At 39.5% G+C, this 25,674-nt stretch overlaps 1 protein-coding gene across 2 annotated transcripts in view; it reads left to right on the forward strand.

Moving 5' to 3' along the window:
* Positions 1 to 25,674, forward strand: part of ARMC2 (armadillo repeat containing 2) — a 107,119-nt gene that overhangs the window by 26,231 nt on the left and 55,214 nt on the right. Inside the window, exons 5-6 of one of the 2 annotated variants that reach the window (XM_075862249.1) lie at positions 8,126 to 8,315; positions 10,999 to 11,063. In XM_075862249.1, coding sequence (XP_075718364.1) covers positions 8,126 to 8,315; positions 10,999 to 11,063 — 255 coding nt within the window. The remainder of the gene's footprint in view (positions 1 to 8,125; positions 8,316 to 10,998; positions 11,064 to 25,674) is intronic. The other variant, XM_075862250.1, reaches the window with a different exon arrangement.

Here is a 25,674-nt window from a genome sequence, read left to right on the forward strand (position 1 = left end):
GTTGGAGTGCTTTTTCTCCATTATTCCTTGTAAAATTTAAAATCTGCACGTTTTATCGGGAAAATATGTGATTTTCAATTTCACAGCCTAATTCCACAAAATGCAGCAAAAAAACCTGTGGAGTGTAAATGTTCTCTCTATACCCCTCAATAAATTCCTTCAGGGGTGTAGTTTGCCAAATGGGGTCACTTTTGGGGGGTTTCCACTGTTTTGGCACCACAAGACCTCTTCAAACCTGACCTGGTACCTAAAATATATTCTAATAAAAAGGAGGCTCCAAAATCCACTAGTTGCTCCTTTGCTTCTGAGGCCGGTGTTTCAGGCCATTCGCACGCTAGGGCCACATGTGGGATATTTCTAAAAACTGCAGAATCTGGGCAGTAAATATTGAGTTGCGTTTCTCTGGTAAAACCTTCTGTTTTACAGAAACAAAAATTAATAAAATGTTTTTTCTGCAAAAATTTACATTTGTAAATTTCACCTTTTTCACCTTTGCTTGCTTTAAATTCCTTTGAAACGCCTAAAGGGTTAAGAAACTTTTTACTGTTTTGGATACTTTAAAGGGGTTTTGTTTTTAAAATGGGGTGATTTATGGGGGTTTCTAATATATATTCCTCTCAAAGCCACTTCAGAACTGAACTGGTACCTAAAAAAAGCGCTTGAAAGCTTATTCAAAATTATGAGAAATTGCTGCTTATGTTCTAAGCCTTATAATATCCTAGAAAAAAAAATAATGTTCAAAAAATGATGCCAACATATAGTAGACCTATGGGGAATGGGAACTCGTAACTATTTTGTGTGGTATTACTATCTGTCTTACTAGCAGATACATTTAAATTCAGAAAAATGCTAAATTCAAAACACTGAATATAGCGAACAAATTTTACCACTAACAAAGTCCAATGTGTCACGACAAAACTATTTCAGAATCGCTTGGATAGGTATAAGAATTCCAGAGTTATTACCACATAAAGTGACACATGTCAGATTTTAAAAAAATGGGCACTGAACCTTTCGGCCCAAACTAGTCTAGCCTGCGTCTTCTAGGGGTAAAACTGCAATTAGTTGGAGGCTAGTATTGATCCCTTGCCTTTATGTTTCTCTTTCAAAATCCTAGACGAAAAGTGATACAGACTTCTCACGCGGCAATGTCCTCGGGATAGTACTTTTTAGCCATTTTAACCAATAGTTATGTTACTCGAGCCCCAATAAACATGCACGTTTGACATGGCCAAGCTTACATCTGGAGCGGATTATCTCCTGGTAAAACAAAACATTCAGATGGGATGAAATCCAACCTGTTCAACCATTGTTCAGAGCACCCCCCCCCCCCCCGTCCTCCACGTAAGAGATGGTAGGAGAAAGTCGGTCTGTGTTGTATATATTAGACTGTCAGTGGAACCCTTCTAAATTCGCAAATGGGTGGACTGCTAGGAAATACAGCTTAACCCTTTCAAGACCGAGCTCATTTTGACCTTCATGACCAGCCCCATTTTCTCAAATCTGACATGTGTCAATTTATGTGTTAATAACTCTGGAATGCTTTTGCCTATCCAAGCGATTCTGAGATTGTTTTCTCGTGACATATTGTACTTTATGTTAGTGGAAAAATTTGGTCAATAAATGCATTGCTTATTTGTGAAAAACACCAAAATTTAGAGAAAATTTGCAAAAATTATGATTTTTCTCATTTTAAATGTATCTGCTTGTAAAACATATAGTAATACCACACAAAATAGTTACTATTTTATATATTCCATATGTCTACTTTATATTTGCATAGTTTTTTGAACATTATTTTCTTTTTCTAGGACGTTACAACGTTTAGAACTTTAGCAGCAATTTCTCACATTTTCAAGAAAATTTCAAAAGGCTATTTTTACAGGGACCAGTTCAGTTCTGAAGTGGCTTTGAGGGCCTTATGTACTAGATAGACCCCATAAATCGCCCCATATTAAAAACTGCACCCCTCAAAGTATTAAAAATAGCATTCAGAAAGTTTCTTAACCCATTAGGCGCTTCACAGGAATTAAAGCAAAGTAGAGGTGAAATTTACAAATTTTATTTTTTTTGCTGAAATTCATTTGTAATAAAAAAAATTCTGTAACACAGAAGGTTTTACCCGAGAAATGCAACTCAATATTTATTGCCCAGATTCTGCAGTTTTTAGAAATATCCCACACGTGGCTCTGGTGTGATAATGGACTGAAACACAGGCCTCAGAAGCAAAGGAGCACCTAGTGGATTTTGGGGCCTCCTTTTTTTAGAATATATTTTAGGCACCATGTCAGGTTTGAAGAGGTCTTGTGGTACCAAAACAGTGGAAATCCCCCAAAAGTGAGACGGTTTTGGAAACTACACACCTCAAGGAATTTATCTAGGGGTATAGTTAGCATCTTGACCCCACAGGTCTTCTGCTATATTTATTGGAGTTTGTCTGTGAAAGTGAAAATCTACTTTTTTTCTGAAAAAATATTTAAAAAAAATAATCTTTGCAAGGAATAAAGATTAAAAAGCACCCCAGAACTTGTAAAGCTACTTCTCCCGATTACGCCAATACCCCATATGTGGTACTAAACTGCTGTTTGGACCCACAGCAGAGCTCAGAAGGGAAGGAGCGCCATTTGGATTTTGAAGCACAGATTTTGCTGGATTGGTTTTCAGTGCCGGGGCGGGTTTGCAACGCCCTGGAGTAAGCAAAACAGTGGAATCCCCCCAAAACGTACCCCATTTTGAAGACTACACCCCTCAAGGAATTGTTCTAGGGGTATAGTTAGCATTTTGACCCCACAGTTTTTTTGCTGAATTTAGTGGAATTAGGCCGTGAAAATGAAAATCTACTTTTTTCTGAAAAAACATAGAGATGTTTAATTTTTACAATGAATAAAGGAGAAAAATTACCCCAAAATTTGTAAAGCAATTTGTCCTGATTACAGCAATACGCCATATGTGGTAATAAACTGCTGTTTGGACCCACGGCAGGACTCAGGAGGGAAGGAACAATATTTGGCTTTTGGAGCTCAAATTTAGCTGGACTGGTTTTCGGGTGTCATGTCGCATATGCAAAGTCCCTGAGGTACCAAAACAGTGGAAACCTCCAAAAGTCCCTTTAGGGGACTGGAACGAGCGATCATTAGGTCGCTGGTACAATACACTGCAGTACTAATGTATTGCAGTATAATATCATTTTACAGGCTCCTGTAACAGCGCGATCGCTGTTCCTGTCCGTTAGTCCCGGGTGTCAGCTGTAATACACAGCTGACAGCTGCAGAATATGGAGCGTGAGCCCGCTCCATATATAACCCCTCGCACCACGACATACTATTAAGTCGTGGTGCTCCAAGGCGTTAATGCGCAACGGATTGTGCAAAGTGAAAATTAAAATTTTCCACTGATATGCCATTTTAATGCACAATACGTTGTGCCCAGTTTGTGCCACTGAAGACAAATACCTCATACAATGTTGAGCGGGTTCTCCCGGATATAAAATATCATAAATGTGGACGTAAGCTGGTGTTTGGGCACGCTGTGGGGCTCAGAAGGGAGGGAACACCATTTGACTTTTGGAGCGCAGATTTTGCTTGGTAACTGTTCTGTTTGGGGTTTTGCTGGTATTTCAGTTTATGATGTGGGGGCATATGTAAGCTGTGCGGGGTACATCAGGGCATAATAAGAGAGTATAATAATGGGGTACATAAATAATAATTCGCAGATATGTGGCCGGTGTCACACTGATAAATGGTGCCTGATCCTATCCGCTTTTGGAACACTCTGCACATTTTGCATCGCCATATTCTGAGAGCCAGAACTTTTTTATTTTTTCTCTAACGGAGCCGTGCGAGGACTTATTTGTTGCGGGACAATCTGTACTTTTCATTAGTATCATTTTAGGGTACATGTGATTTTTTTTAATCACTTTTTATTAGATTTTTTTGGAAGCAAAGTGACAAAGAAACATAAATTTTGACAATGTTTTTTGTATTTTTTTTTTTTTACAGTATTCACCGTTCGGTATAAATGACATTTTACTTTATTCTGCGGGTCGGTACGATTACGGCGATACCATATGTATATAGTTTTTTTATGTTTTGTGGCGATTGCGCAATAAAATCACTTTGATAAAATTATTTATTTTCTGTGTCACCATATTCTGAGAGCCATAATTTTATATTTTTCCGTCAAAAAAGCGGTGTAAGGGCTTGTTTTTTGCGGGACGGGTTGTAGTTTTTATTGGTACTATTTTGGGGGACATGCGACTTTTTGATCACTTTTTATTCTATATTTTGGGAGGGTTGATGACAAAAAAAAAGTGATTCTGACATTGTTTTTTAATTATTTTTTTTGCGGTGTTCACCGTGCGGGAAAAATAATATTATAGTTTTATAGATTGGGTCGTTACGAACGCGGTAATACCAAATATGTGTACTTTTTTTTTAACATTTTCATTTTTTTCCTATAATAAAAGACTGATTAGCATTATTTTTTTTTGTAACTTTTATAACTTGTTTTTACACTTTTATAAAACTTTTTTATGACTTTATTTTTTACTTTTTACTTGTTTTACTTGAAGCCTGGCAGCACTGATCGCTGCTATAATACATTACACTACCTACTAGGTAGTGTAACGTATTATAAACTGTCAGTGTGACGCTGAAAGTCACACTGACAGGAAGCTTATGAGAACCAGCATCCGGCTGGTTCTCATAGGCTGCTGTGCATGGCAGACCCGGGGGCCGTTATATGGCCCCCGGTTCTGCCTTGTAACCGACTGCAGCACCAGCAATCGGTCCCCGGGAAAGTTTGTTGTAGCAACAAACTTTCCAGTTTGTTATAGCAACAAACTTTCCAGTTCGTTGCTACAACACACTTTCCCTGCGATCACATGACTGGGACCTGAACTAAGCAGGTCCCGATCATATCTCCGGGAACAGAGGTAGGTGATAACAGCGCGATCCGGGTGTCAGCGCTACTCTGAGACACCCGGATCGCGCTTTTAACACCCACCGTGAATTCACGTCGGCACTGCACAGAGCCCAGCAAATGCCGACGTGAATATACAGTGGGCGGTCGGGAAGCGGTTAAAGAGGCTCCGTCACCAGATTATAAATGCCCTATCTCCTACATAATCTGATCGGTGCTGTAATGTAGATAACAGCAGTGGTTTTTATTTTAAAAAACGATCATTTTTGAGCAAGTTATGAGCTAGTTTAGATTTCTGCTAATCAGTTTCACAATGGACAACTGGGCGTGTTTTTACTTTTTACCAACTGGGCGTTGTACAGAGGAGTGTATGAGGCTGACCAATCAGTGACTAATCAGTGTCCTACACTTCTCATTGTTCCAGCCCAGCATGATCCACAGCACAGTGAGATTGTACAGTGAAAGAAGTAAACACGCCCAGGTGCTATAAAAACAACACACGCCCAGTTGTCCATTAGAAAGGCTGATTTGCATAAATATAAAATTGCTCATAACTTGGCCAAAACTGATCGTTTAAAAAAAAAAAAAAACACACGTTATTGTTATCTACATTGCAGCGCAGATCACATGTAATAGGAGATAGGGATTTGATAATCTGGTGACAGAGCCTCTTTTTAATACAGATAGGAAATTTCTCTTTATGCAGAGGTGGTCACTTCCAGAGTTACAACCATGTTTAAAGGGTAATTCCCATCACACAAAGTGATGGTATATAGCTATTATATATCATCACTTTGCGACTAGGGACTCTCTTTCTGACTGCCAAGACTCCTACAGACCCAAAGAATCAAGGGGCCGAAGCGCTAATTTCCTTGCACAGCGGCGCTCTCGGTCATCCCGCTGTGCAGAAAACTGCAGTCAACCCGTTTTCACTTGAATTTGCCATGCTGCTGCACCAATCACAAAGCGTTGACCTATGATCGCAATAAGCCATAGCTTTGTGTGATGGGAATACCCCTTTGATTGCCAGCTTCAGAGAGTGAGAGAAACCAGTTTCTGTCCTAAAGTATAGTTAGAGAAAATGTATCAGTATACTTCTTTTTCCATAGGAAACCTGTCTGGAATGTGATTTGTTGCACTTTGAAAAGGACATTATTTTGGTTTCATTGATTTCATAGCATCTGAATGCCGTACATTTTAATGCATCCCTATTGTTCTTTCTATGAAGTCTGTTCTTCTAAATTTACACAAGTACTGTATATAAGTATTACGTTTTTAAAACCACTCCCCGGTAGTATCTTATTCCCATGTTTATAAGTGACTAGATGGCTTGGCATCTGAATAAAAAATATAAAATGCATGAAAGTATTATTATTAGTATAATTTAAATTATGTATTAATTGTAGAATGTAGTGCAAGTTATGGTATCTAATGGTACTAATACAAACGTTCCTTTTTTTCTGAAGGACATGTACACACCACAATTTTTCAAACCAGCCACAAATAGTGGCTTTAAAAACCGTGGCCAAGGATCTTACGGAAAATTCCCAGCCGCAAGAACCATGCTCTCAATGCCTTGTGTAAATGTAACAACATACAAGCTATGATGCTACGATGATTTTTACAGTGGCACCATTGAGGATCAATGTTAAATGACATTTTAAATGGGACGAATAAATACATTAAAGACCAGATGCATATATTTTAATTGTGTATTTACATTATTTCGGAGAGCTTAATTGATTAAAAAAAGTGCTAAATTCATATGATTTTAAATAAATTAGTCGGTGTGTTTAGTGTAACTTTGTAATTAGTCTTTATAAAAAAATCATTTACTTTAGGAGATACAGCTGTTTTGTATTCTCTATACAGTACAGCTGTATCGTTCGCTTTACACTGAATCAGTCGGTCCCGCGAACTTAACGGGTTCAGTGTCGGCGGCGCACACGCAGGATCCACCTGTAAATTATCCAATTACAGGTAGATTCGGTGTGTCCGGACCCGCCGACACTGAACCAGTCAGGTCCGCGGGCTGACAGATTCAGTGTAAAACAAGCAATACAGCTGTTCTGTACAGAGAATACAAAACGGCTATATCTCCAAAGGAAAACTATTTTTTAATAAAGACTAATTACAATGTTACACTAAACACACAGACTAATCTACTTTATATATATATATATATATCGTATTATTCGGACTATAAGATGCAGTTTTTAGCAAGAATAAATCTTGCTAAAAAGTCCCTGCGTCGCGTTTTATAGTTGGCAGTCCAGGGACCTGGCAGCGCCGGGCTCCGTGACTGCTTCTTACTTAACCGGCACATCATGGAGTGGGGAATGGATGATGTTTGGTGCAAACTCACGTGCTGAGCCCGCTCCATACACTGCAGGTGTCCGCTGTGTTTTACAGCTGACACGCTGCTGTAACACCCAGGAACAGCGATGGTGCTGTTCCTGGCCACTTAACTAGTTAAATGCCGCGGCCAATAGCAACCGCGGCATTTATAGGGGTCTTCCCATAAATGTCAGATAGATGCGGGTCCCACCTCTGGGACCCACACCTATATCTAGAATAGGGCCTCTTAAACCCCGTTCTAGCTTACCCGATTCTGCTGCCTCCCGGCCACTTCCTGGTTAGGTGGTCAGGAGTTACGGAAACATCCGAGTTCTCACTGAGCTACGCTGTTTCCGTAACTCCCTTAGAAGTGAATGGCAGTTCCGGAACTCGGTAGCTCCGAAAACAGCGTACATGGGTTTTCGTAACCCCCATAGAACTGAATAGTAGTCTAAAACCTGGGTGCGTCTTATAGTCCGAAAAATACGATATATAAGAAAAAAAGCCCTCAAAAGTGTACCTAATGGCTGTCTGTCTTGTCTGTCTGTCTCTGTCTGTCTATCTATCTATCTTTATATAGATTTTTTTATATATATATATATATATATATATATATATAGATAGATAGATAGAAAAAGCCCTCAAAAGTGTACCTAATGGCTGTCTGTCTTGTCTGTCTTGTCTGTCTGTCTCTGTCTGTCTATCTATCTATCTTTATATAGATTTTTTTATATATATATATATATATATAGATAGATAGATAGATAGAAAAAGCCCTCAAAAGTGTACCTAATAGCCTTTTGAATGTATTTGACTTGGAAGTCATGATTCTGAGAAATGTTATTGTTTTTAATGTTTACGAATACAGAAAAGAGTTTGAACATCTCAAAACAAACACACTTTATGAAGGAGGATACTGCTAAAGAAGATCTAACTTCCCTTTCCTCAAATAACCGTGAAACCCGGCTTGGCTGCAATATTTATGGTAACCCAGAACCACAAGGAAGAGCTGAAGAAACATCAAACCCACAAAATAACGAGAAGAGCTGGTTTGTGTTGTGCGACTACTTAATTATTTATCTATCATATTTTTCAAGATTTACTGTTGCGCGAGAACACAAAAGCACAGCTGCAGGGCAAACACATTTTTCTACAGTGCCCATTCGTTTCAATATACACCCCAATTATCCTGATGTAACTCTTCGTTCCGGTATAATAGAGGGGGGTTCCTGGGCAATTGCAGGGCAAGCATGAGGAATTTGAAATTCTTCACAGCCCTTTCTGCTATTATCGAAAAGCTCCTGTGGCTAAAGGTAGGGATTCAATTAAAACCCTTTTTTATTTGGGGATTGTGACTTCTGCAGTGTCCTGAGATTTCTTTTAAATAACTACTTTACACTGGTAATATTTGCATGTATTTAAATATTTTATTTTTTCCTTGTTGTTTTCCACGATCCTGTTAATATCCAGCTTCATAAAGTCAATGGTTTTTTTTTTCTCTCATCTGTGCTTGACCTATGTCTGCTCTTTGCAGAAAGTTTTACAGCCCTGATTTCCCGTGGAAAACCTCATTCATGCCCATGGATTTGGAATGAGATGTTAAACAGTCACATGTGGAAGTGACGCTTTGGTGTCCATATACTTTTGGCCATGTACTGTATTATGTTAAGGTTTGCCCTACAGTTAAACAATATAAAAATATATTTAAACTGATTATCTGATAAAATTAATTCATAGGCCATTTCACCGATTTCATAGTCTTGGAATTTTGAAATCCATAAATTCTTTGCTTAAAGCTCTTATTTGACAAGGTAGACCTCTAGTGGTAATATAAAGGGTTTTTCTTTTAATATACAGTTATGACAAATACCTCATCAAAATTAAAGGGAATGTATGATCAGACAAGGGTATATTTTTACATAAGGTTTTTGTCATGTAGATTGGGACAGAACAGCAGAGTCATCTCTATCATTATAGGGCAACGGGTTTAATAACCAGTGACCGCTCTATTGTACCTCTAGAGTCCAAGATGAGGCAGGATTGCAACACTATACACACTTTCTGCATTTACCCTGCATGGGCCACATTTACTAATGCTGTTATATAGTAAGACCGTGTAAACTTAGACCAGGCAGTCACAAAATACACCAAATTCATCGCAATGGGGCATGATGTATTATCATTGCTTGACATGTTAGACGCTTTTTTTTTCTGCCTTATACCACCTTTGATTTGGCGGCTTATTTTGCACCAGTATCTTTGCACAATTTTAGTGCACTTTGGTGCAGTTTAAGACACGCTTACTTTTTCTATTAAGTAATGCACGATTTAAAAGTGTCTTATGAGGTGAAAACATCAAAACTTTTATGCATTTTTCCACACATTCTAAACCCAGACAGTAGTAAATCTGTCACATTATTTCTCCTCTGCCTACTTACATCTAAGTAATGAAACTAAAATAAAATACATCATACATTTCCTATAAGCAATATACATCCTTAATAACAAGCACCATTAATTCGTGTAATAATGACTTAGTCATCGAAAAAATGCTAGCTACAGTAGGACTATAAATAGTAGTAAGTATGAAGTAACGGAAAGTACCACAAAAAAGTTATATTTTTGCCTTATTATTATTAGTATTAGTATTCTCCGACATGTCTGATATATCAGTGCCGGACAAATCCCAGCAGCCATTGTTTGCGATTTTTGAGTGCGCAGGCAAATTACTGCAACAGACTGATCTTTCAAGTTGTATGCAAAAGGCCCTCCGTTTTCTGGTCATTCTGTAGATTAATTTTTAAACCGCAGCAATTCTCGATCTGGTACAGCTTTTCCCACAAGCGCAGCCGTCCCGTAGGTGCAATATTTTGGTTGGAGCTCTCGTGTGTAGTCTTTACTTGTGCGGGCTTGCATTTGACAAGGGCCAAACGTGCTCTGTGGCATTTTTACAATGCGCCAGGTGCCTATGTTCATAAAATATATGGAGGCATATGATATTTTTTTTTTAGTTTTGTAGTTTTGGGTTTTATTTGTGTTTGTCACAAGTGTGCAGCAAAAGTGTTAAAGGACTTCCTTATATATGTTTCATCTGTTTTGGTTTCATCCCAAAAAAAAATACATGCAATATCTGCAACAAATCTACACTGTGGGAACAAGGCCTAATAGAGGTATACTAGTGTGAGTGTAATTGTATCGACTAAACACTGTGGAGTCGCTAGGTATATAGCATGATCCTTTTCAGCCAGTTAGCAGCTCTGAAAAGGATCATACGATGTATACTCCAGCAGACCACCACTCCTCAAAAACAGGAGTTATAGACCATGTGAAATGTTGCTGGGCTGGATTATAATGTAACGCAGGATCAGGAAACTAGTTGCAAAGTTACTCGTCTTTCTTTTATAGATTTTTATAGATGTATGAACTGTAGACAATTGTTTAAAGTTGAACATGTAATCTATTCCTAAGGATGAAGGGAGTTTCCCCACATGAAAAATATTGATGAGGTATGGCAGATTAGACTTTAGAATGACATATAGGGAAGTACTATTGGTTCATAGGCACTTATTATATAACTAGTGCAGAGCAGGTTATTGTCAGAAGTTACTTCTTGATTTGTTGTGAAACTCCACTCCATATATATATATATATATATATATATATATATATTTATATTTTGGGGGCTTTGTTTTTTGATTAAACATTAACCCTCACATTGTTTCTCTATCAATGATGTTTTAGGGACATTGGTGCAAACAAGAGCACATCTTTATCCCCAAATGAAACCAAGAAGACTTTACACAGAGGTAAAACAACTAGTATGTGTGTGACATATTGGTTTGAGTACCATATTATTTTACTACAACTGGGATATGTGTCTGTCATTTGTTGCAAGGCTGTTTTTTTGTTTTTTTTGAGATCTCAATATAAAGGCAAGGGTGCAAGAAAAGGTTATTTATATGTTACTTATGCCCACTAACGATATCACCAGGGAAGAAATCTTCAATGGATGTCTATGCCTTTCCTTTTGTTTGGAGTGTTTTTGTTGTTTTTTTTTTGTTTTTTTTCTTATTCCTGATGTATTATTTGTCTTTCCCATAAGAGAGAATCCAGCACTATTCTGTGTTAATACATCTCTAAAAAACACTCCTGCTACACATTCATCCGTAGCCCTGATTTTTTCACTTTGTACTGTAAATAATAATAATAATATACTTATTTAAATTCAAGTAAAACGCCATAGTTGGCTATTAAAGCAACAGTTTACTTACGGTACTGATTTCTGTTGTGGAGGAGATTGCCATCCTTTTGCTTAACATGTTCAGAGCTATGTGTAATTGCCTTAGGTGTTTAGCACTGGCCCGGGTGACTGGTAGAGTCTCTGGGTCTGTGCATTATAGCAGTTGGCTGTTTGGAGGGGGTGGCCTAAAGTTGCCTTTGGTTGTTGTAGGTGGATCTGGTAGCCTTTGGTGGCTGTGAGAGGATAGCTGGTAGTGCTTTTAAGTTGTTCCTCCTGGCTGTGACGGTGGGGGGGGATCTAGGGTTAGCCCTGCTGAATGTGAAGGTACACTAGTGGCCCTTTGGTGTTGCCCTTACTGCATTTGTGGCCAGTTACCCCTCGTGGCTGGCATTATTTCTGGACTCTCTAATGACACTGTGGTGTACCATACAGGGTACACAATCTAGTGTAAAATCTGCGGTCAGTCTACAGTCTAGTGGAAATGGTGCCGCGGGTCAGTCCACATTCTAGTTTGACTGCAGCATTTCCACTAGACTGTGAACTGATGGACAGCAGCATTTAGACAGCCAGTCCACAGTGTAGTTTAAATGCTGCCACCGGTCAGTCCACAGTAAACGCTTTCACTGCTCCGTCAGCAGTCTAGTGTAAACTTTGCCGCCGGTCAGTCCACGGTGTACTGTAAATGCTGCTGCCAGTCAGTCCACACTCTAGTGGAAACACTTTGGTCGCTCAGTCCGCAGTCTGAGGACTGACCAGTGGCAACATTTCCACTAGTCTAGTGTAAACGCTGCTGCTAGTCCGTCCACCGTCTAGTGTAACAATGTTGAGGAGTTTTTGTTTTTTTTATTTGCCAACCCCAAAAAATTTAGACTCTCAAATTTTAAGATTTACGAGCCAAAGTGACTTTTTATTTTTTATTTTATTTTTCACTCAAAAACTTCTGCATGCCTTTTTTTGGAATTAGAGGCATGCGGTGGGGGCCCATGGATTTCTATGGTTGCTGTATTTCAGATACTTACAACTTGGTTCTGTAATAGGGCCTTGCGAATCAGCCCCTTTGCAGTTTTAAAATGTGTGTGCATGAGGAATAACATTATTTCTGGACATTATATGACTTGTATATGCCACGTTATATAAGTTTTCCCCTCTGCAGGTTCGGTCTCTAATTCCCAGTTTTTGCTGAGCTAGTGGGAGGAGTCTAACTGACAAACCACAGAAAAAGGGGACCTATATTTACTAAAAAAATCACAGAAAAAAGCCATACTTACTGATACAAGGGCAAGCTCAATCGCCAGCTCCTAGCAGGAAGCAGACAAGCACAATGCTACATGGAGGAAGGTTAGACAAATTGCAGAATACTGATGAACAACCACCTACTATTCTTTAGGGGTGTGGGTGCTTAGTATCATCATTGCACACAGATAAAGCTTATACAAGGGTGCCAGTCACATAGTAACGTTTAGTGCACCATGCTAGTTTGCAGCCTATTAATCATAGACATACTAATAGATTTGGCTGGCTGCCCAGCACTATCTAGGTGCACCCCTCTATGTAGTGTCACCCCTCTATCCCCGAGAATTCTAAAAGCCTGAATGCATCCTTAAAAAATATCCATGATAAACATGAGGTATTAGTTGATATTTTGGCCAAAATACGCAAGCTCGCAACTCGCGTCAAGGGTCCTACTCTCAAATTACAAACTACAGAAAAAGGGGACATATATTTTCTAAAAAAAAAAGCCATACTTACCGATAGAAGGGCAAGCTCAATCGCCAGCTCCCAGCAGGGTGCAGACAAGCAAAATGCTACATAGAGTAAGGTTACACAGGTGCACAATACTGATGAACAACCACACTCACACCTAATATACATGAGGGGGCTGAGTGCTTAGTATTATCAGTGCACACAGATAAAGCTTATATAACCTTCCTCTGTTGCTGAGAATCCAGCACTTGGGGGATGGGACATATAACTCTTACCAGAAGCTGCAGCACATCTGTGTGCATTTGTCTCTCACACTGCTCCCTCCTCCTGCCCCTTCATAGAATTTTATGAGCATAGTGTCTGTATCTCTTCTCAGCTCCTGCTTCCCCTTATAGACTTTGATGTGCAGTTTGTCTGCCTTTTTTACACCTGCTTCCTTCTCCTGCTCCACGCTCCTCTCTACATGGACTTCTACGGCAGCGTGTCTGTGTCTCTCACTGTGTTTGCTCCTCCCTCTCCCTTCCTCTCTCCATAGACTTCTATGGGTAGCATGTCTCTGTCTCTCTATCTATCTCTGCTCTCTCCTCGTCTTCTCCTCCCCTCTTCATAGACTTCGATTGGCAGGCCATGAAGAGACACCCCCCCCCCCCCCACTTCATGCAGTCCGTTTCCTCTGCTCTGTAACTAGAGACAGATTTTGTTTGACAACAGGCGGTGGACATCCGATTTACAGGAAGGGATACACCAGTAACTACACACAGAATTTGCATGGGTTAAAGAGGCTCTGTCACCAGATTTTGCAACCCCTATCTGCTATTGCAGCAGATAGGCGCTGCAATGTAGATTACAGTAACGTTTTTATTTTTAAAAAACGAGCATTTTTGGCCAAGTTATGACCATTTTTGTAGTTATGCAAATGAGGCTTGCAAAAGTCCAAGTGGGTGTGTTTAAAAGTACAAGTCCAAGTGGGTGTGTATTATGTGCGTACATCGGGGCGTTTTTAATACTTTCACTAGCTGGGCGCTCTGATGAGAAGTAACATCCTCTTCTCTTCAGAACGCCCAGCTTGTGACAGTGCAGATCTGTGACGTCACTCACAGGTCCTGCATCGTGACGGCCACATCGGCACCAGAGGCTACAGTTGATTCTGCAGCAGCATCAGCGTTTGCAGGTAAGATCGACTTACCTGCAAACGCTGATGCTGCTGCAGAATCAACTGTAGCCTCTGGTGCCGATGTGGCCGTCACGATGCAGGACCTGTGAGTGACGTCACAGATCTGCACTGTCACAAGCTGGGCGTTCTGAAGAGAAGAGGATGTTACTTCTCTTCACAGCGCCCAGCTAGTAAAAGTATTAAAAACGCCCCGATGTACGCACATAATACACACCCACTTGGACTTGTACTTTTAAACACACCCACTTGGACTTTTGCAAGCCTCATTTGCATAATTACAAAAATGGTCATAACTTGGCCAAAAATGCTCGTTTTTTAAAAAATAAAAACGTTACTGTAATCTACATTGCAGCGCCTATCTGCTGCAATAGCAGATAGGGGTTGCAAAATCTGGTGACAGAGCCTCTTTAAACAACAAAATGTTAACAGTAAGTAAATTACAAAGTTGATAAACATCAGATATGCTATTAGATTAGCATAACTTGTTTGAAAAGTTAGTGGCCATTTAAGGGTTTATTGCTGTCAATTCATGGGTTCAAGCTACTATAATGTTGTGTTTTATATTCAGATAGCCTTATGTTGCATTCCATTTTGAATGTTTTTTTTATTGTTTGTTTATTATTTGTTCCACAGTCATACGAGCAACGTATTGGGGAAGATTTACTATTCAAAATGCGCCACAATTCTGGCATACATGCTTTGCGCCACATTTAATAACTGTTTAAGACACTTTTTCAGACATGCTCGACGAGGGTGTGTGGCTTAGCTGAAGGGGCGGGGTCTAGCACAGAGGGCATGGTTTAATATACGGCACCGCACACCAAAAATGTGTGAACATTTTGTCGCAAAAAAACTGGCTTAAACTGAGCCAACTAATAGGTGGTATAAGGGAGAGAAAAGTGTCTAGCTAGATGCACCAAATTTATCATACTGCATGCAACACTTTGATGAATTTGGCGTATTTTCTGACTGCCTTGTCTAAGTTTCTGCTGTCTAAAATGTAGACAGTATTAGTAAATCTACCCCATTATGTTTTACAAATTGATTTATTTACCATGTTTTTACAGGAATTCATAGATTGTGAGACTAATGGTCTTTTTATACGTCCGTTTGCCATATTTATACTACAATTATATCTTCTGCAGGCTTTTAGACTTGTTTGTCAAATTTATTTCTTTTTTTTGAGGTGAGAACTTTGAGGAGACAACCAAGAACAATGTAGAAGTTAGGTTTATGTGAAAGAGGCTTTAAACTGCTGCAGTGTTGCTAAGGCTTCTGAAACTGTGTGCTAAAAACAGTAGCCAATCGCTGAAGACTGGGTAGTGTTTTTGGGACCAGTAGAGTCATGTCTGTTGTGAGTACACCACTGAGACCGCAATAACTCGGCAATCCTCAATACCTATTTTGTTTTTGTATTTTTTTTCAAGTTTCCTGTTCATTATCTGAAACCCAAAGTGATAGATGCAAAACCACTTCTCAAGACTATTGACATAGTGTAAAACAAGAAAAAAAGTGATGACTTGTTTTTGGAAAAAGATTTGCATTGAATATTAACTAAATGCAGCCTCCATTCAAAATTTGTACAAATCCAATGTCCAAAACTCCATACATTATTTTCTGTGCTAGCTTGGTGCTGTTGAACTCCATTTTAACCTATTATAATCCAGTCACTGTCTTAATAAACCTCAACATCTTTCTTGCCTCTCGTTTTAATGATCATTTGGTTTTTATGCAGTTTTCTAAGGACCGTTGCTCATTATGCAAAGGCAACAAAAAAAAAATGAGTGCTGTTATTGTACAGCCACTCTGACATGTGCTTCCTTAGGCTATGTTCACACTAGCGTCATGGCCTCCATTTATAATGTAAGCTATGACACTGTGACGGATTTCATTGACTTATAATGGGTACTGTCAGGGATTCCCATATTTTGATGGCAAGAATAGTGCTGCAAGTTACAAAACCCCCCACTGAGGCTCTAAACACTTTTGTGCGCTCAAGTCTTGTATGTATGGTTGACACACTTGAAAATTTTCACTCCAACACAGTGGATTCGGTTTGAAACTGGCCGCAACCAGCGTCTTCATACATGAAAAGCGTTTTTTTTTACAAAATGATACAAAATAAGTCCTAGGCTAGCAGGGTGAAAGGCATACTGCCCATCACCTCATAACAAACTCCCACAGGCTGGCAATGCCTGTCTTCCTCAGACTGGGAGCATTGTGTGAACAGATCACACCTTTCTTAACCCCTTCCCGACATTTGTCGTAAGTATACGACATGGAAAGCCAGTGCTTCCCGCAAAATGTCGTATACTTACGCTAAATGCTTGGCACCGGCTCAGAAGCTGAGTCGGTGCCATCATCCCCGGATGTCCGCTGTATCTTACAGCGGACATCCGGCTGTAATGGCGGGGACCGAAATTAGCTTCGATCCCCGCCATTAACCCCTTCAATGCAGCGTTCATCTCTACATTTAAGCTGTTTGCATCTCATCGGAACCCCAGCAATGAAATTGCCAGGGTTCAGGTGGCTGCAATGGCAACCGGAGGCCTAATACTGGCCTCCCGGTCTGCCTAGCACGAAAGCCGGTCAAGATCCGCCCGGCGGCGGAGCCTGATCGGCTTCCGTAGCTGCCGGCAAGATGGCGCCGGCTCAGGAGCTGATTGATCCGGCGTCCTCAGCGGTGGAAGTCAACTATATGTTACAGCTGACATCCACCTGTAATGGCAGGAACTGGAGCTAGCTCCGATCCCTGCCATTAACCCCTTCGATGCAGCAATCGAAAGCGATCGCTACATCTTAGCGGTTGCTAGCAGATCGCCAGCCCTGACAGGCAATCAGGACTGGCGACTGCTGCTATGGCAACAGGAGACACTGGCCTCCTGCTCTGCCATTACGGAAGCCGATTAGGCCCCGCCGGGAGGCGAAGCCTAATCTGCTTGCTGTCATTGAATAACTGACAGATCTAATACATTGCACTACGTAGGTAGTGCAATATTTTAGAAAAAAATAAATCTGACAGTTGGACCATCAAGGCCCCTAGTGGGTCTTGAGAAAAAGTGTAAAAAAAAAGTGAAAAAAATAAGTTTGAAAACAATAAAAGTTTCAAGTCATAAAATAAAACACAATCGCCCTTTTTCTCTTATCAAGTCCTTTATTAGTGAAAAATAATAATAAACCATACGTATTTGGTATCGCCGCGACCGTAACGACCTGAGGTATCAAAATATATTATTTATTGCACGCGGTGAACAGCGTAAAAAAAAAACTTAAACTTTTGCAGAGTTTCTGTTTTTTTGGTCACTTTGACCTACAAATATTGGAAAAAAAAAGTGATCAAAAAGTCGCACGTATCCAAAAAATGGTACCTATAAAAACTATAGATAGTCTCGCAAAAAACAAGCCCTCATACAGCTCTGTCGACTAAAAAGTTATGGTTCTCACAACTTGGTGACAGAAAAAATACATTCTTTTTATCAAAGTAATTTTATTGTGCAAAAAGTTGTAAAACATAAAAAAGTGCTATAAATTAGGTATCGCCTGAATCGTACTCACCCGCAGAATAAAGCTAACATGTAATTTATAATGCGTGGTGAACGCTATATAAAAAAAACTAAAAAAACTATGCCAGAATTGCATTTTTTTGTTTATCTGGCCTCCCAAAAAATAGGATAAAAGGTGATCAAAAAGTCGCATGTACCGCAAAAAATGGTACCAATAGTACTACAACTCGTGCCGCAAAAAAAAGCCCTCATACCACTACGTCTATGAAATAATAAAATTAGTTAAGGCTCTAATAAGTCAGGAAATAAAAAATATGCAGTTGTGCTGGCCCGAGGGGAACATTTCTTCTGTTTCAAGAGGCGATTTATCAAGGACCTAAAATTAGGGAACCAGGAAGGGGAGAGCCCAAACATATCTGCTGGAAGCGAGGGTGCCCGTATTATACCAGAACACTGCCCAGCAAAATTACCCAAACTGCAAAGGTGCGGAGTGTGGACCAAAAGGGGGATAAGAAAGGACGCCATATATCAGTGCGACACCGGCCTGTACAGAAAGGATTGTGTCACAGCGTAACACACATCTATGGATCATTTTATTGTTTTTTTACCCCATTATTATACCACCTGACTATGCCCCTGATGTACTCTGCCCAGCTTACATGTACCCCCACATTATAAATGGAAACACCAGCAATAATCAAACAACAAATCTACTACCAAGCAAAATTTGCTCTCCAAAAGCCAAATGGCACTCCCTCAGCTCTGAACCCTACAATGTGCCCAAACCGCAATTTCCTTCCACATATATGGCATCGTCATACCCGGGAGAACCCTTTTAACAATTTATGGAGTGTGTGTCTCCAGTGTCATAAGCTGGGCATGACATATTTGTCACTAAAATGGCATATCTAGGGAAAAATATAAATTTTTAATTTGCACCATCCGCAGTGCAATAATTTATGAAAAAGACCTGTGGGGTGAAAATGCTCACTACACCCCTTAATAAATGCCTTGAGGGGTGTAGTTTCCAAATGGGTTCACTTCTCAGGGGTTTCTTTTTATTATTTCACATCTGAGCCTCTGCAGTTGTGAACCAATACTTTGTAAATCGACAAATTAGGCCACAATTTTACATGGTACGCTTTCACTCCTGAGCCTGGTCGAATGTCCAGGCAAAAGATTAGTGCCCCATGTAGAGTGTTTCTAAAACCAGGAAACACTGCGTAATAATTAGAGCGCTGTCCTGTTATGGTGGCACAAGCTGGTCACCACATATTGGCATATCTATGAAAAAAAATCCCATTTTCACTCTGCAACATCGAGTGCACACTAATTTCTACAAAACACCTGCAGGGTTAAAATGCTTACTACACCCCTAGGTAAATGAAATGAGGGGTGTAGTTTCCAAAATTGGGTCACTTCTGGGGGGTTTCCACTCTTTTGGGCCCACAGACGCCCAGAAACCAATCCAGCAACATCTGCACTCCAAATGTCGCTCCTTCCCTTCTGAGCCCTGCCGTGTGCCCAAAAAGCAGTTTATGACCACATATGGGGTATTGCCGTACTCAAGAGAAATTGCTTTACAAATGTTGGGTTCTTTTTTTTCCTTTATTTGTTGAGAAAATGAAAAATTTTGTGCTAAAGCTACGTCTTATTGAAGAAAAAGGATTGTTTTTATTTTCACTGCCCAATTCTAATAAATTCTATGAAACATCTGTGGGGTTAAAATGCTTACTACACCCCTCGATGAATTCCTCAAGAGGTGTAGGTTCCTAAATGGAGTAATTTTTTGGGTGTTTTCATTGTTTTGTCCCCTCAGGGGCTTTGCAAATGTGACATGGCCTCTGCAAACCATTCCTGCTAAATGTGATCACCAAAAGCCAAATAGCGCTCTTTCCCTTCTAAGCCCTGCCGTGTGTCCAAACAGCTGGTTATTACCACATGTGGGGTACTGTTTTACTCGGGAGAAATTGCTTTACAAATTTTGCAGTGCTTTTTATCCTTCAGTCCTTGTGGAAATGCGAAAAAATTAGCTAAACCTACATTTTCTTTGAAAAAATTTAGATTGGCATTTTCAGGGCCTACTTCCAATAATTTCTGCAAAAAACCTGTGGGGTCAAAAACGCTCACTATACCCCTAGATAATTTCCTCAATGGGTGTAGTTTCCAAAATGGGGTCACTTGTAGGGAGTTTCCACTGTTTTGTCCCCTCAGGGGCTTTGTAAATGTGACATGGTTTCCGCAAACCATTCCTGCTAAATTTGAGCTCCAAAAGCCAAATAGCGCTCTTTCCCTTCTAAGCCCTGCCGTGTGTCCAAACAGTCGTGTATTACCACATGTGGGGTACTGTTTTACTCGGGAGAAATTGCTTTACAAACTTTGCGGTGCTTTTTCTCCTTTAGTCCTTATGGAAATGAGAAAAAAATCGCTAAACCTACATTTTCTTTGAAAAAAATGTAGATTTTAATTTTCACGGCCTACATCCAATAATTTCTGCAAAAAACCTGTGCGATCAAAATGCTCACTATACCCCCTAGATAATTTCCTTGAGGTGTGTAGTTTCCCAAATGGGGTCACTTTTGGGGGATTTTCACTGTTTTGGCACCGCAAGAGCCCTTCAAACCTGACATGGTGCCTAAAATATATTCTAACAAAAATCAGGCCCCAAAATCCACTAGGTACTCCTTTACTTCTGAGGCCAGTGCTTCATTCCAGAAGCACGCTACGGCCACATGTGGGATATTTCCAAAAACTGCAGAACCCGGGCAATAAATATTAAGTTGCATTTCTCTGGTAAAACCTTCTGTGTTATAAAAAAAATTGTATTAAAAATTTCTTTCTGCAAAAAAATATGACATTTTGTAAATTACACCTCTACTTTGCTTTAATTCCTGTGAAATGTCTAAAGGGTTAAGACATTTTCTAAATGCGGTTTTGAATACTTTGAGGGGTGAAGTTTTGAAAATGGGGTGACTTTTTGGCGGTTTCTAATAAATAAGGCCCTCAAAGCCACGTCACAACTGAACTGGTCCCTGTAAAAATAGCCTTTTGAAATTTTCTTGAAAATGTGAGAAATTGCTGCTAAAGTTCAAAGCCTTGTAACGTCCTAGAAAAATAAAGGATGTTCAAAAAAAGATGCCAATCTAAAGTAGACATATGGGGAATGTTAATTAGGTACAATTTTGTGTGTTATAACTGCCTGTCTTATAAGCAGATACATTTAAATTGTGAAAAATGCTAATTTTTGCAATTTTTCGCAACATTTTGTTTTTCACAATTAAATACTGAACATATCGAGCAAATTTTGGCAGTAACATAAAGTCCAATGTGTCAGGAGAAAACAATCTCAGAATCGCTTGGATAGGTAAAAGCATTCCGAAGTTATTACCACATAAAATGAAACATGTCAGATTTGAAAAATGAGGCTCTGTCAGGAAGGTCAAAAGTGGCCAAAGAGGGAAGGGGGTTAAAGGAGCCCTCTCAGCTGGCGGCTAATGTGACTCATAAGACAGCCCAAACCCTGGACTGTCCTGACGATGGAGTGGAACTTTTCTTCCACTCCAGCAATCCATACCTTTTTTTCCAGGTTTCTCACACTAAGGAGAAACTTTCTCTAGTAAAATTCCTTTTGATTATTACATTCTAGGCCCAAATCTTGGCTCTTAGTAGCTGCACTGCTACAATATATAATGAAAGAGTTTACAAAGAATGTAACAGTGCAAAAAAAATGTATAAAAATATTGATTGTGGTGCACATAGTCTCAGCCCTTCTACTATTGTCCACTTTGCTTTCTGTGTGCCGCCATGCTGGATTTGTGCTTTGCTGTGAAATTGAGCCAGAAATTTATACCTCCCACTTTGTAAATTCACTTCAACTTGGCTGTAACTGGTGGCAGAAAGGCTGCATTTATACTATAAAAATAGCAAAAAACAATTCTACATCATTGTCAACTCCTGCATCATGGTCATTAGCTGGATCAGGCTGTCAGTGTGACAGCCAGACCCTATACTGTAATAATAACAGAAATAATCAGGTCCCTTTCACCAAAAAACCCTGGACACCGCGTTTATATTGAGTGATGAGTTCCCAAACGTAGAAGCTGCTGCTTGCACATTTGGGTAGTTGCTGGGGAATCCTGTGATGTCAGTAATGACGTCACAGGGATTTCCTGTGCAGAGGGGGATTGGAGACATGCAAAAAAGATGCAATGTGCGTCTTCTATGTATGTTTGGCTATACAGGTCATTAGAAACAGTGATCCAATGGGCTGTTACCATTAGATCACTATGAGCAGGGATCTGTATATGGGGACAGAAGGTAACACATGTGTTCCCTGCTAACTTGTGCCCCTATAGTAAAAATACATAATTAATACATAACTACAGTAAAATGGGAAATAAAAAAACAAACCATTAAGTGAAGGAATTAAATTCCCCCCTTTCAAAAAAAGGGAAATACCATTCTAACCCAATAGGAACCAATTGTAGACATTCTATGTGACACAAACGCGTTTTGTATGAACATGAGGTGTTCAGGCATTAATACATTCCTGTCAGGCATAATGTATGTTATGTCAAACAAAATAATTATGCCACGGCCACCAATTTTAGTCTTTTCTACCCTGGCCCTTATTTCTTTTGCGCCTTTAACCCCTTCAGGACTGAGCCTGTTTTGGACTTGTGGACGCAGCCAATTTTTTCAAATCTGACATACCACTTTATGTGGTAATAACTTGGGAATTCTTTTACCTATCCAAGCAATTCTGAGATTTTCTCGTGACATATTGTACTGCATGTTAGTGGAAAAATTTGATCAATAAATTCAGTATTTGTTTGTGAAAATCACCAAACTTTAGAGAAAATTTGCAAAAATTAGCATTTGCTTGTAAGACTGATAGTAATACCACACACAATAGTTACTAATTAACATTTTCCATATGTCTACTTTATGTTGGCATCATTTTTTTGAACATCCTATTATTTTTCTAGAACGTTACAAGGCTTAGAAATTTAGCAGCAATTTCTCACATTTTCAAGAATATTTCCAATATAGGTACCAGTTCAGTTCTATAGTGGCATTGAGGGCCTTATATATTAGAAAGTGCCAATAAATCACCCCATTTTAAAAACTGCACCCCACAAAGTATTTAATACAGCATTTAGAAAGTTTCTTAAGCCTTTAGGTGTTTCACCGGAATTAAAGCAAAGTAGAGGGGAAATGTACAAATTTTTTTTTTTTTTGTCGGGAAGCCCATTTTAATCCATTTTTTTTTTTATTTTTTTCTGTAACACAAAAGGTTTTACCAGAGAAACACAACTCAATATTTATTGCCCAGATTCTGCAGTTTTTATAAATATCCCGCATGTGGCCCTAATGTGCTAATGGACTGAAACATCGGCCTCAGAAGTAGAGGAGCACATAGAGGATTTTGGGGTCTCCTTTTTATTAGAATATATTTTAGGCACCATGTCCGGTTTGAAGAGGTCTTGTAGTGCCAAAACAGTGGAAACATGCCCAAAAAGACATTATTTGGCAAACTATACCCCTCAAGGAATTCATCAAGGGGTATAGTGAGCATTTTAACCACACAGGTTTTTTGCTGAATTTAGAGGAATTAGTCTGTAAAAATGAAAATCTAATTTTTTTTCTCCCAATAAAACGTAGAAATTATCAATTTTTACAAGGAAAAAAGAAGAAAAAGCTCTCGAAGATTTGTAAAGCAATTTCTCCTGATTACGGCAATACCCCACAAGTGGTCATAAATGGCTGTTTGGACACACGGCGGGGCTCAGAAGGGAAGGAGCACTATTTGGCTTTTGGAGCTCAAGTTTACTCAATTGGTTTTCGAGTGTCATGTCGCATTTGCAAAGCCCCTGAGGGACCAAAACAGTGGACACCCCCCAAAAGTGACCCCATTTGGGAAACTACAGCCCTAAATGAATTTGTCTAGGGGTATAGTGGCCATTTTGATCCCATAGGTTTTTTGCTGAATTTAGTGTAATTAGACCGTCAAAACGTCTATAGTTTTTTATAAAAAAATTTTACGGCGTTCACCGTGCGCTATAAATGACATTTAATTTATTTTCCGGGTTGATGCAATTACGGCGATACCATATGTATATAGGTTTTTTATGTTTTACGGTGTTTGCACGATAAAATCACGGTTTAAAAAAAAATATATATATTTTGTTTTTGTGTCTCCATATTCTAAGGCCGTATTCACACGAGCGTGTGCGTTTTTGCGCACGCAAAAAACGCTGCATTTTGTCTGCGCAAAAGGCACTTAAAAGCTCAGTGTGTCAGCCCCGTATGATGCGTGGCTGCGTGATTTTCGCGCAGTCGCCATCATTATGACACCGTTTGGATGTTTGTAAACAGAAAAGCACGTGGTGCTTTTCTGTTTACATTCATAGTTTGACCGCTGTTGCGCGGAATCAGTGCTTCCATGTGGTGCGCGTGATTTTTTATTTATTTTTTTATTTTTTGAAATAAATTGTATTATTTTGACATTTTACTTTTGTAAATTTTTTTTTTTTTTTTTTTTAGTCCCTAGATCCAATTGTTGGATCGTTGTTAGAATACCCTGAAATACTTATGTATTGCAGGGTATTATACCTGTCAGTTTCACACTGACAGGAGGCATATTAAGTCCTGCCTCTGGCAGGACCTAATTGCCTTCCATAGATGGCAGACCGGAAGCCTTTGTTAGGCTTCCGGTTGCCATAGCAATCACCCCCCCCCCCGCAACAATCGGCCCCCGCAATCGCGTAGCGGGGTGCCGATGTTGCTATAACATCTTAAATGCGGCGGTCGCTATTGACTGCCGCATTTAAGGGGTTAATCGGTTCGGATCACCGCTGTGATCCGACCCGATGTTTTCCCCCAGTACTAGGGCTGCTAGTAGCAGACTGTACTGGGAGATGCCGGGCTGCGGGGAGCGCCTGTGTGCTCTGTTAGGAGCACACGTAGATTAACGGGCTGCAGGCACAAGGACCAGCGCTGCAGCCTGTTAATCTACTTGGGGTGGTCGGGAAGGGGTTAATAGGGTAAAATTAGTTTTTTGTTCTCTTAGCTATAGCAACATCATAAGTTACACAATGTAGGCACCAGATAATTTCCGGTTTCTGACCGTTTTTTCCTAAAAAAAACAAAAACTACAAAATGAATTAATATCCAATCCAATTTAAATTAACAATAAGAAAGCCATGCATTTTGGAGTAGACTAAGAAACATAAAAGTACCTTTTATGGCCACTCATGTAGCTGATTTGTTGAGGAATTTTTCGCAACAAATCAGCCTTAAAATGAAAACCTGTTATGTATGGATTTTGGGGTGGATTTACTGCAGATTTTCCCCCCTTCTACGTTGAAAAGGGTTAAATACACTCTGAACAGCCTCAACAGAATGAGCAAAATGCTCTTATTTCCAGTGGAAAATGTTCCGCAGTTAGTGGATTTGATTTGTTTGCATTACTGCGATCCGTTGCTGATTTTCCGCACGGGTAAGTCCACAGCATTTCCTTCGTGTGTGAACGCAACCTTAGAATGTAGCATTCCAGAAGGTCAAATTTTGCTTTGAGCATGAAGGCCCAAAACACCTCTGGTCATAAAAGTCCCCATAAATAATAAATATATACATATTTGTTATCATCATACATGTAAAAAGTTATAATATTTCAGGTAAATAATGAACTGTGTAAACCAAAAAAATTAAGACAAAGAAAGAATTGATTTTAATATGCATTCCACCTTTTGGGGTTGGTCCTTAAGGGGTTAGTAAAAAAATTTAAAAATAAA

This window comes from Rhinoderma darwinii, chromosome 4 (genome assembly GCF_050947455.1).
Source record: "Rhinoderma darwinii isolate aRhiDar2 chromosome 4, aRhiDar2.hap1, whole genome shotgun sequence".
NCBI lineage: Eukaryota > Metazoa > Chordata > Amphibia > Anura > Rhinodermatidae > Rhinoderma > Rhinoderma darwinii.